This window comes from Platichthys flesus, chromosome 16, assembly GCF_949316205.1.
Source record: "Platichthys flesus chromosome 16, fPlaFle2.1, whole genome shotgun sequence".
Classification (NCBI taxonomy): Eukaryota; Metazoa; Chordata; class Actinopteri; order Pleuronectiformes; family Pleuronectidae; genus Platichthys; species Platichthys flesus.
The window spans coordinates 18819595-18838223 of NC_084960.1; the positions used below are offsets into that span (position 1 = coordinate 18819595).

Sequence of the window (18629 nt, forward strand, 5' to 3'; positions counted from 1 at the left end):
ACTCCAGCTATAGGCAACACCACAGCTAGCATGCATGTTGTACTAATATTACATTTGAATTTTTGCAAGGTGGTCCCATGATGCTGTTGCCCTCACATTTGCCTAATTTCGCAGTTTTATTATTCTACAGTTAATAGCACATTTAAGCTAATAGGGTGGCATGCAGCTTTAAATCTGTAAAGCCAGCGAGTATATCTCACCTCACTTATAATTGTATTATTACTGAACTGTGATCAAGTGGCCAAGCTTATATTCTCTGCTGTATTTTTTATCTGAATGCAACCTAAAGATTAAGTTAGAAAAAATAATCTAATGAATAACGCCATGTTTTTATCTGCACCTGTCATCGAACAATAATAATTTACTTGTCAAGTCTTAAAAAGCATTGTGTAATTTATGTTGCATTTGACTGGAGCAGATTGGAATATTATTATCCATAATAGCTGTAGCTTACATATAGTTAAATTAATTTTACAGTCTTATAAACCCCTACAAATGTAACATTTGTTATAAACACTCAGATCTCACTTGCCAGGCTTTGACATTCAATTCAGCACATGTTAAACACGTTCTCCACAGAATATCAATCCCGTGTAGTGTTACACAGCCTCTGCTCAGTTATGAATGCGTCTACACAGACACACACACAAGCACATACACACACACTGCTCCGTGCACTGGATAAATCAGAATACGGCAGTGTTCTGTCAGAGAGCCACCGTCTCGCTCCGGGCTGCAGGGAGCGGGCACCACTGGTATTATGCCAAAGCCACAATCACGTTAAGACCGTGCTAATGCATATGGGCTGCATATATATATATATATATATATATATATATAATAATGGTATTTACCGTCCTGCGTGTGTGTGTGCGCGCGTCCCCGGCTGTAGGCCCTGCCTGTCCTGCCCCAAATGTTAGCGCTCATTAATGATTAAACCACAGGCAACTCCAACACAATGCTGCTGCTTCCCGTTCCCACAAAGCGGAGAGGAAACGGAGCGTCCTGCCTGAGAGAGAGGAGGAGAGGAGGAGAGGAGGGGAGGAGGAGGAGGAGGAGAGGAGGGGAGGAGGTGAGGAGGTGAGGAGGGGGTGTCCAAAATGAAAGTTAGAAAGAAAGGAAGAGAGGGAGAGATTCCCCATCTGTCCGTGTGATCCTACACAGACGGGGTTTTAAACTTATTATGTGGCTCCCCGCTCTGAGCGAGTGATATTTTTTAATACGCGGGAGAAGACGCGGAGGAATGCGGAGTGAAGTGAAAAGTAAAAATAGAGCCTTTGTGTGTGAGTGTCAGTCGGACAGTCTGCAGTGCGGCCGTGCAGACAAGTCAGAGCCTGTGGGGCCAAACTGGCAGAAAAAGACACAAAGAGGGGAGACTTATTTATGACCGCGATTATTTTACGACCCGGCGACACAAACTCCGCTTGTAAGTGCGAATGAAAAGAAGGCCGAGCTCCTCTTTCTCCTCTATCCCGCGTTACTTTCTTTCTCTCCCGAGAACAAGACGTGGTAGGAAATAGGAGAGCTATGGAATCTTACTGTACAACTTAGAATAAAGTATTAGTTTTACACATTAGAAGCAAGAATATTACTTCATGATTTGTTTTTATTTTTGACTTTTTTAATTCATGAATTCATTGAGAAAACCATTACAATTAGCCAGAAGTGCGTCACAACAATATAACTGTAATGAGGGCTATTATTTTCATTAGAGTCTTCGTGTACTTTATGGTGTTTATGTAATAAAAACCTTTGCAATTATTGATGAATTATACATAATGAGCATGGCAATGGCAAATTTGCTGATGAATACATTAAAACGAAAACATAACTGTTACGTTTTTAGTAATAATTCTCATTCAATTATATATAATATATATATTATATTTATATATATGTTTAATTTGTAATCCTAATTTATTTAGTTTAATAAAGATGGGGGATTCGGGCCTGTGCTCTGTAATTTTGTATTATTATTAGCCCTTTTTACTTAACTTCTTTCATTAATAATACATGTTAATCCTTTTCTTATTGCGTTAGTGATAGGTTAAAATATATATATATTCCTTAAGGCTGTAGTATGAATCGTTGAGACTAAATGTCTATTTATTTCACGTCAATTGACGGATTTCGTCCGCGAGGTTATAATCAGCGTTTCGGAAATGGCAAAGAAGACTGTTTCTTTTCTTCTTTCTGTTTCTTTTCTTCCTCTCGTTAAACATGTCGGTCTAATCAGTGTCACACGGAGAGAAAATAATAACTCACTGCACACGTTGATCAGACCTGCTCCTGGAACACTTCAATTTTCCACAGGCTCCACAGCCCCTGGATCCAGGGTCCAGTGAAGGGGGGGCGTCCACACAGTGGCACAGCACCAGGTTAACCCGGGTAATCTCGAGTCAATAACATATCAATATGTATCAGTTCATGATCAGAAGAAAAACAACTCCCAGATTAACCAGTTACCCATCTGATGGGGATGGACACACACACACGCACACACACACACACACACACACACACACACACACACACACACTGTCCAGGAGGGAGGCGAAAGGGGGGGGGGCATAAATCTGCCCACCAACCCAAATTCTACCAATTACAGATGTACAAACACCTCAATTATAGACATGCAGAGCTCACATTATAATGTAGGCTCACTCACTCACTCTCACACACACACACGCACACACACAGGGGACCACACATGACCAGTGCGCGCTCCCGGCTGTGATTTACGCTCGCCAAATTCATTTTAACGAGGTCGGTATTATCTGCAAAGCACCGGGAATATGTTTTATTATTCGGTTGCCTCTGGTGGTGCAGAAGCAAACACCCCCCAGCCCCCCTCGCTCTATTACACACACACACATACACACAAAAAAGACTACTCTCTCTCAGGGAGGGCTCGTGTGCGTCTGCTTGTGTGAGTTTTTTTTTATGGGTCCAACAACAGACGGAAGAAGACGCGCGGGGAGAGAAAGAATCAATTTTACGCGCCGAGGATTCCGACGTGATTGTGCAATCTCACCGGGAACTGGAGGAAGATTAGAAAGAGACTGAATGAGATTTGGAAAGAGAGAAAGGGAGCAGGAGACTGAAGAAGGGAAATAGGAAAGTGGTGGTGGAGGTGGAGGGGGGGTCGCAGTAGAACCACGCACACAAACACACACACACAAACACACGCACACACAAACACACACGCAAACAAACACACACACACACACACACTTCCTCTCGCCAGCGAAAGGAAAAGGGGCGAACGAATGCCAGACACAGAAGCTCCCCATTGGTCAGTTTGAGGTCAGCTGTTCTCTAGCTCCCCCCGTAACATCCCTCGTCACCCCATCCCGTCCTCTGCACGCACACACACACACACACAAACACGCTCTCTCTCTCTCTCTCTCTCTCTATCTCTCTCTCTCTCTCTCTCTCGCTCTGTCCCACACTGGCACTCAGCCACACAGATACACCCCCACCCCACCCGCCCCCTGTCGTCTCACCCTCAGCCTCCTCACCCCCTCCTCCCGATCTGTGATAAACTAAGTGATAGCAGCAGCCCGTCGGACTGTTGGCTATAAAACACAACAAATCATAAAGTGCAGGCAGGGGAAGGCAGAAGCAGGAGGAAGGGAGGGAGAACCGTTAGCCTTTAGCAGTTAGCCTACTCCTCCTTCTTCTGCTCCTTCAGCGCGTCAACGTTGTTGTTGTGTTTGTTTCGTTGCCTCCCGTCCTCCCCTCTCCTCTTCGTCTCCTCTACTTCTTCTCTTCTCCTCTTTTCTCCTCCTTTCTCTCGTCTCCTGCACTTTCTCCCGATGAGCTCCTATTTTGTCAACTCCTCTTTCCCGGTGACGCTACCGGGGACGGGTGGAGGCGCACAGTCGGCGGAGTCGTTCCTTGGTCAGATCCCGCTCTACTCGTCGGGATACGCCGCGGACCACCCGCTCAGACACTACCCCGGCGCCGCGGCCGTCACCGCAGCCGCGGCGGTGGCTTACGGCGCGAGCGGCGGCGTGCACCAGGAGAAAGCGTACCCGGCGTCCAGCTACTACCAGCAGGCGGCCAGCGGAGTGTATGGCGGGCACCGGGCGGCGGCAGCTGTGGGGGGTGCGACCGGAGCCGGTGGCTGCGACTACGCCACGGCGGCTGCGGCGGCTGCGGCTGCGGCCACCAGCTTCTACCGGGACAAGGAGCATCAGTGCAGCCTGGAGGAGCACCAGCTCGCGCTGAGCCAGGAGGGCATGCACCGTAAAGCGGAGTGCGCGGGGCTGAGTGGGAAGGGGCTGTTCGGTGAAACGATGGACGACAAGCACGCGGCGTCAACCCCGATTTATCCGTGGATGCAGCGGATGAACGCGTGCAACGGTGAGTGTCTGCCTCTTCCTCTTCCTCTTCTCCTGCTCTTTCTTGCATATTTTATGATCCCCGTCATAAAACTGACGTTTGTTTCCGCTGTCAGCCCCTCTGCTCCCTGCTTCCTCCTCCTCCTCCTCCTCTCCCAGTAGCTGCTTTATGATCCCCGTTTGTTGGCCTGTCAGTCAGTCATGGACTCGCTATTTTATTATCCGTCATAAAAGCGGGTTTGTTTGGGTTGTAGCTCCTGTTACTGTATGTGACCTGCTGACCGACGCAGAGAGTCAAGAGAAGAGGAAGCCTGTCAGAGAGAGAGACACATAGAGAGAGAGAGAGAGAGAGAGAGACAGTGTTGTGGGTGAAAACAAGGAGCAGATAAAGAGGACAGATAGAAGGAACTTCAAGCATGAAGTCTCTACTCGCATTTCACTTTAAGTACATCCTTGTTTTTTGTAAATACAATATCAATATTCTTCCGGGTTCCCAGTCCAGATTAGAAAAACAAAATAATCCCTGAGCACCTGCCATTTAAGGAGAGAACGTCTTCCTGTGCTTCTCCAAACTGTTGAAACGTGTAGAAAGCCATGACAGCTCCTTCCTCCTTCTCTTATCTCACATGTTTATTCATCACCCAGCAGATTAGATATTACTACAGTCGGACCTGCCAAGTTCCCGAGTGAAAGTGAGACGCGTAGGGACAGTTTATGAGAAGCAGGGAGGGGATGGGGGGGAGGGGGGGCTGATATGATTTATTCGTCTCCAGAAAATAAGCACAAGTCCTGTTTTATTCTGCTGTGAGCAAAAAGAAGCAGAAAGCGACGGTGGCGAGCTGCTGCACTGAGGAGCTGATTGTCTTTGTTTAAGGGGGAAAACGGCCTGTTGAGATGTCGCAGCCTAATGTTGGATAATAGAGGGCTGCTGTTGTACGAATCCCTGCAGGACACTGCGAGTTATGACGGATGAGGTTAAAACAGGCAGAAGAGAGACACGCGGAATCAAACGCGGCGCGGGACTATAAATGACAGTCGAGGACGTAAATGGCAGCTGGAGAGAGCCCAGAGTGGCAGCGGGAACCCTGAGTGCCCCGCCATAATCCGCTTTGCCTCACTTTTTTTATTTATGGGTATATAGATATAGATAGATGCGAACCCCCACGGCGCCGGGCACGTCCATACACGTGGAGCTGCTCTTAGATCGATACAGAAACCGAAGCTGCTAAAATGACAACACGCCGATCTGTTTCCCACCGGGAGCTGAGAGAGGCCCGTTTGGGTGAGGATGAGCGAGGGACTGAAGCCCTGGAAACTGATCCTCACCGGGGGAATTCCCTCTGAAATGTTACCGTCCGTCATTGTGCTAACTAATCTGTTTATTATTTGTATTGTTATTAGTGTCGGTGTATTAGAAACAAGGCGCGTCTGTCTTCACTGATATAAAAAAATATATATTTTATGCAATAGGCCTATAAATACTGCTTAAAAATAAAGCATTCTTACAACTAATGTTAAAATCATTATTTATTTATTTGTGTTAATTATATGTTTTATATTTTTGAAGCAGTTCAACGCAATAAAAAACGCAGTCACGTAATGTGAATCATACACTGTACTGAATGTATTTGATTTAGGGTTGAATTGCAACTTTTTTTTTACCCTCAACTTGGCAGAATAAATTACAGTTTAAGAATGAATAAAATACTATAGAATAGAAAAGAATAGGCCGGTCTGAAGGTGACGCAGTGCTCCGCGCTGTGTGACCAGGTACAGTGGTAGTCTGGCCCCAGTTAAAGTGTAACCCTCTCCTCCCTCCCTCTCTCTCAGGGACCTTCGGTAGCCCCGGCAGGCGCGGCCGGCAGACCTACACCCGCTACCAGACCCTGGAGCTGGAGAAGGAGTTCCACTACAACCGGTACCTGACGCGGCGGCGGCGCATCGAGATCGCGCACGCGCTCTGCCTCACGGAGCGGCAGATCAAGATCTGGTTCCAGAACCGGAGGATGAAGTGGAAGAAGGAGAACAAGCTGATCAACTCCTCCTCTTCCTCCTCCTCGTCCTCTTCCTCCACGGTGAACGGTGCCGAGGAAGAGGAGAAACGGACGGAATGAAAGAAGGGAAAAATGAAAGAAATAAACTGATGTGAGAAACATAAAGAAGAGGAAGAGGAGAATGGATGCGAAGACATGCCTGTTCAGTCCTCCCCATCTCAAAGTGCGTCCAGACGTGACTGGTGTGAAAACTTTAGGGCTAAAAAAGTATATATAACATTTTCTTTTTTTTTACCTGAGGAGGGATGAGGGAAAAACGAGGGCGAAATAGAAGTCCCTCCTAATGTCGCCAGTCACTAAACAATTTCATCCAACTGATTCTTTGGACTGTGTCTGCCTCTCTGTCTCAAACTGGGAAATAAGTTGGAGGGAGAAGGAACCGCCAGACTGTTGAAAGAAAACAAAGCAAGAAAAAAAGAGAAATAGCGACGTGAAAAAAGAGAAAGAGGGTGAAGTGTGGCATTGTGTATTTAAAAAATACAACAAAGTAACCTGCAACCTAACGGGGACGAGCTGCTCGGAGACACAAAAATTCCTTGTTGCATTCCAAGAAAACCACCTAACTTCTTACTTAGATTTTATTTTGTTTGATGTCAAATGTACTTCTTATCTGTCAGGCACTTGCTGTGAAGCTTTAGGACCCCCCCCCCCCCCGCGAAAACCAAACGATCTTATTTGGTAAACGTGCCGTGTGTGTAATATACCTTCGAACAAGCCCCTATGCACAGCACGGGTCACCTGAGGAGTGTGTGTTTGTCATACGGTGTTCATATTTAAACTGTATAGAAATAAGCAACGGAGAACCCACCCTGTACGTTGAAAATGATGTAATTTTTGGGTGGGGGTGATTTAACCTTTCCAGCTGTTTTACTTTTTCCAGTATTTGCGCTATAATGGGTGGGTGGGGAAGGGTATAGCGGGGGTGGGGCGGGGGGGGGGGGGTAGCCTACTGATGTTATTCGCCAAACTACCTAAAACGTTCAGGAAAGTGTATATTTTATGGATTTTTACATTGTTGGTTTATGTTAGTGTCCTTGTCAAGTAATTGCGTATATACTACCTATGAGAAATGCTCAATAAAATGTAAAGAAAGTATCTTTCTGTGATCTTCTTTCTTGCTGGTAAATAATTTGAGATTTGACTCAAGCGCGAGCCGTTTTATGATGTAATGGCTTACTCACCGACGCCCGCGCTCGACACTCGTAAACCTTTCAGATTATTTGCTCGTGCGCGTAAAACGGTCGCGCACATATTTACGGTCGAGGCCGAGGGGCCACTGAAAGCGCGGAAGAGAGCGAGCGGCGGTCCGGTGGGGAAGTGACAGGGCGCGCGAGCCACCGCCGCCGCCGGACTCAACTAATTGATGACCAGAGCAGAGGGAGAGAGAAAGTTGATCTGTCCTTGAGCCGGCCAGACACACACACACACACACACACACACACACACACACACACACACGCACGCACACACTTCACCCAGACAAAGTGGACAATGTCCTCGTGACCCTTTGAACTCTGCTTGTCCTCTGAGTGACTCTCGAGCTCCCACTTCACGTGACCCCTGCGTATCTTCTAAACGCTCTGAACAAAAAAGAGACAATTACATAAAAAGCGCAACTTTAACGATACTGAGCTTGTATATATATATATTCTGGTAAAGAGACCGTGCATGTTTTATTGGTGTTTTTCATAATAGCATGTGGAGAAATTCAGCTTCACTCCACTCAGTGTGCTGACTATATTGAGCTGGACATATTAAGCTTGCCAATAAAAGCCTGTTCAGATGTATAACATGGTGCCAATGTAATATACAGCACAGATTGTCAGTAAATAGCCCAAGTAATGAGAAAATAAAACAGTTTGTGTGTGAGAGGCAGTAAGTTCAGATTTAACGTGATATGTTTCACTGCAGTTAGCCATGATACTCACTGTGCTTTAGCAGTGAGACTAGGTTCAATAACAGAAAGCGAATTATAAAGTCACCACCAGATGAATATGATATTGAAACATTATGCGGTATAGAGTGTGAAGAATGTGACAAGCAGAGGATTTGGATGGGTTTGTGTATTCATTGCACAGGTGTCCCTTTTCAGAGGCTCTGACCACGCCAGGGTTTCTGATTTGTCTCCCACAGTGAGAATGTCCACTGTAAGGTGAATATGCTGGCAGATGTTCTCTGTTAATCACGGTGGTTTAACTGAGACTCAGAGGACTCACTTTACTGGCCAACACAAAAAATGCTTTTCGTACTTTGAATGAAGCGCGTTATGTTTTTTTTTAATTTTGTCTCAGACGTCGATTATGTTTGAAACAGGTTTGAGGATTTTGAAAGCTGCTTTGTTTTACACTACGACTTTCTTTGGGTTGACTTTAAAACGTTTCCCATGACCTTAAGGTGAAAAAAAAAGGAAAATCTGTAACAATTTAACTGCAGCTAAAGTATGAAAATCTGAAGCATCTTAACATCTGCGCACAGCTGGACATTAAGATACAGATTATAATGGATCATGATCACATTTGTGCGCTTAGTGTAAGTGCAAAATCTGCCATGAAGTCCTTGATTTTATCCATAAGCAGTATGAGCGGAGGGATTCAGACCCTGAGACCTGACCTTCCGCCGTGCCATCGAGCAAACCGTGGAGCCAACAGAACATAATAACAATGGAACAAAAAAGTGGTATACAAAAAGGATGTAATGCATTTGAGGTGAAAACCTCCCAGAATGTTTTTCAACTCACAAATCTAAATAAATCAGAGCCCCTGATCTCTCCGATCTCTCACTTTTGAAGTTGTTTGGATCAAAATGGTCAGTCGAGTTGTTTCACGGCACAAATATTTGGTGGGACGATTGAAATCTATACATAATGAGGGGAGTGTGTTCAGAAGTGTGTGCCAACTGGGTCAGTGCCTCCTCCGGCCTGTCCCTGCATTCCTGGCACACTTTGGGTTCTGTATTTTTGAAGGCCTCTGCAGCCTGCTCTCAGGCCAACTGCCGGCTGATTTAGGGCTGATATCTAAACTCTCGCGGCAGTTTCATTTTTTTTTCTCTGCCAGGTTATTTTGAAGTATTCAAGATGATTTCCATTCCAACTGCTGGTTCATCTTGCGGATGCTACATGCGCCAGAAGCTCAGAAACCTCAAATGTGGCCTGCAATACACAGACACACACACAAACACACATATGCATCCCTGCTGAGTGCGTTCATTTGTATCATTTCACACACTGAAAATCTGGAATTCCTCATCTGTCCCATGCTCTCACCGGTGTGCATGTACTGTGTTGTGTGTGTCAGCGTTACAATGAAGGATACGCGCCAGAGTGCACGCTGAGGCCTACTACAATAACACACGCACACTCAGACACACAGAGGCACCCTGGCTGAAATGCATCCCTGCCTGCGGATCAACAAATCATAAATCAGTAGATTTCCATCCACTTTGGACATCGCAGATCGGGTGTACCATTCCTCTGCAGCTGGAAGGGAGGGCAGCTGAGAGAGACAGAGTGGATGAGATAGAGAGCGAGAAAGAAAGAAAAAAAGAAGCGAGAAAGAAAGAAGCACAGTCGAAGGCCTAATGAGTTTTGAGTTTGGTCACATTGAAGATTAGGTTTCGGTCCTTAAAAGTTAATTAAAATATTCTATTAGACTCTGACAGTGGAGGTGGTTATAAGACTGTTACACTGTAAAACACTAACTGACTAAATAAAGTCACTGCGTTGAGACTGTTGATGCAGTGGAAACATTGAATGTGGGTCGCTTTGCTCTGTAAAGATTTGAGGGGGGGGGGGGGCATCCCACGACCCCAGCTGAATCTCTGTAACTTTGTGATGTTTTTTTTGTTTTTGTTATTTGTTGATGATGTTTTAGAAGGTGGCATTTTCCATTTTTTTTTATTGTCGTGTTAATTATTCCTTTATTTTAACTGATTATGTTATGGATGACATCATCGCTCTTCTTCTCCAGCCTGAGCAAACGTCTTTGAACAGACTCCAAAGAAACGACGCATGCGGCCATATGACAGGACACTCGGGAGAGTTCAGACTCAGTCTAGTTTCTCCATTTCTGTCTCTTTAATCGCTGCAATAAATTATGACTGCAGTAGGTGGCGCTCTGAGCTCACCCCCGGCACCTCCAGCAGAGAGAGAGAGAGCGAGAGAGGGGGAGAGAGAGGCAGGGTGAGAGAGAGAGAGCTCCCCCCGCCCTCCCCTCCATCATTAGAAACCTCAGAGCATGAATTACCTCTCCAAAGTCATCGGCGAGAATTTACGACTGGTCAACAAAAGCACGTGACCGCACCTCCTCCTTCTCTCTCCTCCCTCACCTCACCCCTCACCTCCCCCATCGCACACACACACACCCCTCCATCGAACTCACACACACACACACCACCCCACCCCCATATTTGGACGGCGCATACAAAGCTAAAAACGAAGTACAGTGCAACGCCATAATTCACTAATACATCATAAATCGTTGAAAGTACCCGCGTTATAACGACCAAGAGAAATCTAACAAATCAAGCGCCCCGTGGTACTTAACAGTAAGACTGCAACTCTCTAAAACAACCTAAATGAGCTCTTACTTTGTAAACTCGTTCTCGGGGCGCTACCCAAATGGCCCCGACTATCAACTGCTAAATTATGGAGCCAGCAGCGGCGCAATGAACGGCGGGACGTACAGGGACTCTTCCTCCGCCACCATGCACCATGCGACGGGCTCGTATGGCTACAGCTACAATGGCATGGACCTGACTGTCACCAGCCGGGGAGGGGGGAGCAGCAACGCCGCCAACACCGGAGGACACTTCGGGGGAGGCTCTGTGGTCGGGGACTCCCGGGGCTATGGCTCCCCGACCCCGGAGAGGAGTTTCCAACAGCCCTCCAGCTGCTCCCTTGCCTCCGTGGCAGACTCGCTTCTGTCATCCGCCGGTGGAGACACCAAGTTGTGTGCCCAGAGCTCGTCTCCGCGCTCGGAGCAACCAGGAAGCGGTAATCTCAGCTCTCCAAACCTGCCCTCCAACTCCTCCGGTGGCGGCGGCGGCGGCGGCGGCACGGCGCAGCGCTTCACGGAGCTGGACGACGCGTCGTCAGAGATCGACGAGATGCACCACAGCCGGGACACTGGCCACGGCCGGAACCCGTCCTCCAGGACCGGACACCCGCATCCCGTGCAGAAGCAGGAGGGCGGCGCGGCGGGACCAGCCTGCGGCAGCACGACAGGGAGCGAGGCTCAGACGCCACAGATATTCCCCTGGATGAGAAAGCTGCACATAAACCATGGTACATGTTGCTCTCGTGTTTACAGCTCCGTGTCATAGACTGTTCCAGGGCGATGATATTAACAAAGCTGGGTTAATAGATGGTAGTGTAGCCTGAATGTTTGGACACATGGGGTTGGTGACAGCTGAGTTCTCGAGGAAGCTACACGGGGAGTCATGGAGCTCTTTGTATCAGCTTCCCTCTAAAGATCCAGTAGAGCTATGGCTGCTTTGATATGATTTGAGCAAAGAATGGCTGAAAGTCACGCAATTAGCCACGGTGCTTGGTTTTTGTGTGCACCCCGCCAAGCCTTTTTTCACTGCGTCAATTTAATATTTTCACATGACTGTTAAAAATTAGTCAGCAAGGTGTTTGGAAAGGCCCAAAAATATCAGACACGGTTATTACGTCTATTCAAATAAATAATATATGGTATTTTATTTGAAAATACGTGGAATCCTGACAGTATACAAAGAAAAGCAGTTTCTGGTTCACCATCTGAATTTAGGTCGATTACAAGCATGTTTTTCTCGGTGCATCCGTGTGTTATTCGTTCTATTCGCTGCTGTAGAAGCAACAGACGCTGCATGGCTGCCCCCCTTCTGCCTCAGCGCCCTCTTTTTTTTTATTTTAGAAAATTCCACAAAAGCGTCATAAATCTGTCAGGGGAGTGGCGAGCCGGGCAGCAGAGCCCAACAGGCTGAGCAGCGCAGACAGAGCCGGGCGGTGGAGGTGGTGGTGAGGGGGGAGAAAAGAAGAAAGAGAGGCCAGGAAGGCTTTGGAAGCTGTTGCTCCTTTGACAAGTGAAGCGTTTTTACGTGTGGGAACTTTATTAGGGAGGTGAGGCAGAGGACGGGGCCATAAAACCCTGAAGGGAAGCTAGACAGGGTGAAAAGCGAGGGTATGGAGAGGCTAGTGTTGGTGAGGGCCGGTTAAAATAGAAAACAAGAATGTGACCAATAAAAGCATTTTAAAAACACGGGCTGTGGAGTGAGAATGGAAGAAAGGCCGCCGTTTGATTCCGATCAAACTGGACGGAATCTGTCGTGTGTGTCGTGAGGTGTGACGCATCCTTTGTGCCGTATAATGCTCCGCCAGAGATGAGTTGTTGCAGTCGTGTTTAGGAGGGTAATTTGTGGTCGTGTTGGTGCATTTGAGTGCGCTGTGGCACATCCATTGTCTTGTGTGCGTCCACACTCTGTGTGCACTTTTCTTTAAAAAATATAACCCCGTTCATGTTACGTTTGCCCCATTTTCTTGTTCGCTTGAAACCCTCAGATATGACTGGCCCCGACGGCAAACGGGCGCGGACGGCTTACACCCGCTACCAGACCCTGGAGCTGGAGAAGGAGTTCCACTTCAACCGGTACCTGACACGGCGGCGGCGCATCGAGATCGCACACACTCTCTGCCTCACGGAGCGGCAGATCAAGATCTGGTTCCAGAACCGGAGAATGAAGTGGAAGAAGGACAACAAACTGAAAAGCATGAATCTCGCCACCGTCGGCAGCGCCTTCCAACCATAAAGAAAGAACCTATTAAAAAAATAATCCATCCGTCCATCACTTTGGAAAGGTTACACCCATGACGCACAGACTTCCCAACAAACTGTAGCGAGGCTATGGAGATAAGAATATAAGCCAGTGGAGAGTGGAGGTGGAGGAGAAGACGTGATGAAGAAATGTGTCACAAACAGATTCCACATCGAGATTTCAAAAACACTTCCTACTTTCAACTGAGTACTGTACAACACAGCGCAGCACTTTTTATTTGTTCGGCATGTTGGTCTTTGGTGTTTTAGGGCAACGTAAAAAAAAACTGTGGTACTTGCTCTTGTAAAAAAAAAAAGAAGAAGAAGAAGAAACAAAAACAAACGTAGTGTTCCTGTATGTCTTTGTCGTTTTTAAATTAGTTGTCCAGTGGAGAGGAGTCGAGGATGAATATGCTACCTAACATACGTCCTACCTTACAACCTTACTACCTACCTGTTGTTTAAGGTCTAAATGTCGTTGTGTGTGTCGAGTGCGGTGTTTTGTAATTGACAAAGTGCTTTCTAGAAAAGTCAGCATGTGAGCTCTTATTCGTAAGTTATTCACTGCCCAGCAACAGTAAATGTATCGGCCGCTCCCTTCCTCCCACTGTGTCGGAGACTTGTCATCCAGATCTGATCCAGTTTTCACCGAGCAGGGGACAGGGAAGGTGTGAGGGTCAGCTCGGTCTGCATCTCCGTCTCCACACATAATGTTGTGTATTACTCAAAAAAAATGTAACTGTATATTATTACTATTGTAATTATTGAATTCATGTTCCAGAAAGGATGTATATAGATATTGACATTTTTAAATGTACCCATGCAGTTCACTATTTGTACTCGCTGTGTGTGTGTGTGTGTGTGTGTGTGTGTGAGAGAGAGAGAGAGAGAGAGAGAGAGATTGTGTGTGAGCGTGTGTGCGCGCATGTAAGGGAAATGGCTACCGTCCTGTAAGGCCTGTAAGCTTTCTGCCAATAAGCTTTTTGTATTTGTTTGTAACTTGGAGTAAAACAGACAATAACTAAGAGAAAAGAAAGAAAGAAAAAAATAAAGTTCCTCATACTCGTCATGAAAAGTAAACAGTTGCTTATGTGTCTCACGAAGGACTGGGGATGGAAAGCATGACGGCTAAAAGTTTCAGGAACCTTCAGGTTGTGCTGGAGCTGCGTCTTTGCTCGACACCGGGTGATACAATTGTCCTCCGCCAGTAACCGTTATGAATTAACTTTGAATCATATATCTGTGTGTGAGGGTGTCAGGTCATATCAGCAGCTAAGACCTGACACACTCTGAACTCAGTGTCTCTCTAAGTCTCTCCGTCTGAAAATATAGGTGGAAGTGCAATAGTGGCTCTGTGCCATATGTGGGCCTGAGTCTATAGTTCCTGCACAATATCCACTCCACCGCTTTACGCACGTTTGCTCTGTGCGCAATATTAACTAAGTCTAATGCAAATGTAATTGTATTTACAAATTTTTAATTTTCTAGTTCTACAAAAGTAATTCATGCGGGGAAAAATCACATAAACGCACTGGAGGCCTGTCCTCAAAACCGTCCAGCCCTAACTTGAACCCTGAACGCAGCACTTTCAAGGGTACAGCAGCATCACAGCGCAGAGCTCACTAATTACGAAATATGCTCACACCAACACACACACATGGCGTGGAGAGCAGACGCGCACACAAATGCCAATTTTCATCTCTGCTGACCAAGCCTGACAAGACAACAAACTGCCCGCCGTGGACAGATGGGTCCCTTTCCTCTAAACGGCCTTTCCTTTCCGCCCGAACCAGCGGCGACACTCGGTCTAATCCGGTTACCGTCTCCTGGGTTCCCACTGTAAACAACCGACTGAACTTTTAAACTCACCGACTGATGCTGCTGCGAGTTCCCTGATCATACGTCTCTGTTTCTGAGCTGATAGTCTGCTGGGGGTGAGGGGGGCAAGGTCCCTGCTCCGGGACTCATCTGGACGCAGCCTCTGTCTCCTGCCTCCTCTGTGTGTGTATGTGTGCCCGGGTATATTTTTAGAGCTATCCCTTCTGCTTTGGGCCAAACTATAAAAAAGAAGGCAGCTTTGACATTTACATGTCAAACGGATGAGGCTTTTTATCTGCAAGTTGGACCGTAAAGATCGGGCCTGGCCTCAGACTGATACCTCTCACTGGCTCTCCCCTGGTCACGTGGGGTCCATAAAGTTAGTTTTATGGTTTTGGGGAGTTGACAATGTACTATATATTTCACATTCTAGAAAGCAAGTGACGGTTTAACGGCTTCGCGGGGATCCTAAAGGGGTCAGTAAAGTAGAGACAGAGCGGGAGAGGGAGGGAGCGTGTGTGTGTGTGAGAGTGAACAGGCCACTACAACCGGCCGCTGGTCCTGCTCCGGTTCACACGCGGAGCCCGGCAAGCTGTGGTGTGTGCCGCTGTGGACGCTAAGAAATCCGGTACATCGAAAGGGCCAGGACGCACAGTAAGTACTGTTTGAAGGCTGCCTGTAAGTGGGGGATAAGTAGAGAATGAAAGGGGGAGGGGGTGAGAGAGAGCTGTGCAATTACCATGTCACTCACTCACTGTGTAGTGCTGCTGTATTAACCCGCTGGCGGAATGCCGCAAAGCCCCGGTGTGTTTATGATATTTGAGAGTTGCTGTTGTGACCGGTCCGGGCCGCGCGAGACGGTGTTGGCGACTGAGATGGAGGAAGATGTTTTACATCTGTGCAGCCCCCCACCCCTCTCCTCAACACACTCACACACGTTTGTGTGCGTTTTACTGTGTGCGTAATCATGGCTGTGCGTAATGGCGCGCAGGCACATAGGGGGCCTGCTGTAGGTGGTTTTCTTCTTGAAGAGCTGGCTCGTAGTAATCACAGGGAGCTTAACACTCGTACAGCGATTGTGCACCAATATATCCCTGTGCGCGAGCTGGCGCGTTTGTGCGTGTGGAGTAAGAAAACGGTAGAAGGAAAAGGTCAAACAAAGATTAAGGAATAGTACATGGCTCTACCATGAGGTTTTTCTTTGTAAACTTTTAATGCGGGTGTTTTTGATAACTAGGATATTTCATCCACTGAACGGCTGATGAATTGATTGGTTGTTCTTCAAGTGATTTTATGAAGGCTTGAAACTGATCCAACTTTTGTGTGCGCTCCCTTCTGGATCAGAGGGAAAACACATCGTAATCTAGTTGTGAAGTGAAAGCATATTCCTCCCTAATGGCTTTTTTTGCATCTGTATTTTTTGGAAAGGAAACGTTTCATATCCTTTAGTTTTTTTTTTCTTTTTACGCACGAGACAGCTGTGCGTAAAGTTGTCGTCAGTGAACAATGATAACATTAACCAAAAAGAAAATGGACAAGGCCACACACACACACACGGGGAGAGAGAGAGGGCCTTCGGTACAAGAACATCTTTGTTCGTCCCTCGCCCTTGTATTTTCCAGGCAGGATGGGTGTGAGTGAGAAAGCGTCGCGCACGCAAACATTCCCAAGGCCCAGCATCAGAGTCCTTGCGGTTTTTTTTAATGTCAGAGCTTTGACCTGTTCAACAGCCACGTGCGCGCACTGTATATCTGCTCAGCTCAAGCGCCTCTGAACTCCCAGTGACAACCAACATTTACACAGTTAGTGTTACAAAATTACTCACTATACGTAACATCAACCGATGTCACACAACTGCAATATTGTATCCAACGTCGGTCACACGTTGCATGTATCAGGAATTAAATCACGTGGCACAGAAACATCCGGTGGGACATCCTCTGTGTAGCAGAAGACACCAGAGACTCCCTCCAACTGCGCAGTGCTAGGGTCCCTCGGTCCAACAGCCTGAGGCTCATACTCAACATACAAATACACATTTAAAAAAAATAATAATGAGAGAAACCAGTTCCAGCACACCGGGCTGAAGAGTATAAAATATTAACGGGGTTTTCTAAAGTAATAGCACTAATAATGAGGCCAGATGACAACAAAAATCTCCCTCAAACAACCCGAGGCTACGTTTAAACCAGTTACTCCAAAAACAGCAGTGAAACATATAGCACTAATAAAACGCTGCCTCACATTACACATGATAACATCCATAATAAAACACGTATCCGTTTGGGATCCCTGTCTGAACACACATTCCAGACACTGAGCGGCTGAGGAACATCCAAGAAACAAGTCTGGGATCAATACTTCGCCTTAGAAAGCAACAGTGAGTTGCTGTATTTCTTTAAAAATTATATTAAGCTACTGATAAAGAAATATTATATTTTCTTCTCGCATGCAGCCTCACCTATATTGTTGACCTTACTGGTATTTACTAAATCTGTGCCTGTCCTACTTTTCTTTCTTTTTCTAATCGTTTTTTTCGTGTTATTATCAGTATTTGTCACCGTATCTGCCTTAAACTAAATACTCCTTGTAGTAGCATATGTTTATACACGGCATATATGTAAGTATGGTGAGTGACGAGCGCACACTTAATCCTCTGTACCCTGCTAATAAGAGAGGATCTTGCTTTCGGAAGTTCCCTCTCTGCTCTCAAACTCTCATTTGTTATGTTCACGTTACATGTGAAACCGCGCCGCCCGCTCCGATGCCTTTTCAATCTGGGGATTCCAGGCGCTGCCCTCCGCCATCACAATGATTTTTCACAAAGTTCACAAGAATGTGAACTCGGAGCTATGTTCGGGATACCATAAATTATTCAGACACCGGAGGGGAAGGAAAAACACGAGGGAAACCCCTCTTCTTTTTCTGTAAAGTTTGTTCTGGGTAATCAAGGGAAGCTGCTTCACTCCAACACATGCGTTCAACTTTTTCCAATTAAAATATAAAATGTATAATGCCGATTAAAACCTGTTTTTCAATCATTTAAGAGCAGTAACATATTATAATAATGTATTATAATTAGGTAAGTTGTCCGTGGTATCAGTCAGAGGTTTATTAAAATTAAAATAAAAAACAAAATCAATTAAAACAAATAATATTACATTATTTACTTTAGCATAAAACAAAGGCTAAATATTTATTAAATGATTCATAATTGTGATCATTATACAGTGTTTTGGTTGCCGCAGTTGTCGATCTAAATGGAACTAGTACTACTACTGCTGTTTTTACGAAGACGACGAATACCACTACTACCGCTACGACTACTAGTACTACTGCTACTACTACTACTACTATTACTACTGCTACTACTACTACTACTATTACTACTACTACTACTATTGATAATGATAATAATTAAATGTCGTCTTTTATTTTGGATGCAGGATCAGATATAAAAAATGTTTGTGTGTTTACGGGTTCATATCTTCTCCAGCGTGACAAAAATGTGTATTTGCGCTTCATATCCAACCATATAAACAAGTGTGTGTGTTTGTGTGTGTGTGTATATGTGTGTGTTTCGGGGTCCTTGAGGAAGTTTCAGTCCAGTAAACAGGAAG

General features: G+C 46.1%; 3 protein-coding genes across 3 annotated transcripts in view; all 3 read left to right on the forward strand.

Annotated features, from left to right (window-relative positions):
- Positions 1–3557: 3557 nt before the first annotated feature.
- Positions 3558–7298, forward strand: LOC133971544 (homeobox protein Hox-B6a-like). The gene is made up of 2 exons (XM_062408951.1): positions 3558–4368; positions 6177–7298. The coding sequence occupies exons 1-2, from the start codon at positions 3819–3821 to the stop codon at positions 6458–6460; spliced, it is 834 nt and encodes a 277-aa protein (XP_062264935.1). The 5' UTR covers positions 3558–3818; the 3' UTR covers positions 6461–7298.
- A 3510-nt stretch (positions 7299–10808) lies between these two features.
- hoxb5a (homeobox B5a) lies at positions 10809–14271 on the forward strand. Its single transcript, XM_062408981.1, has 2 exons — positions 10809–11681; positions 12939–14271. The coding sequence occupies exons 1-2, from the start codon at positions 10973–10975 to the stop codon at positions 13184–13186; spliced, it is 957 nt and encodes a 318-aa protein (XP_062264965.1). The 5' UTR covers positions 10809–10972; the 3' UTR covers positions 13187–14271.
- A 1298-nt stretch (positions 14272–15569) lies between these two features.
- The window catches only part of hoxb3a (homeobox B3a), a 61602-nt gene continuing 58542 nt past the window's right edge, over positions 15570–18629 (forward strand). Inside the window, exon 1 of the mRNA XM_062408202.1 lies at positions 15570–15663. The gene's annotated coding sequence lies outside the window, so the exon portion shown is untranslated. The remainder of the gene's footprint in view (positions 15664–18629) is intronic.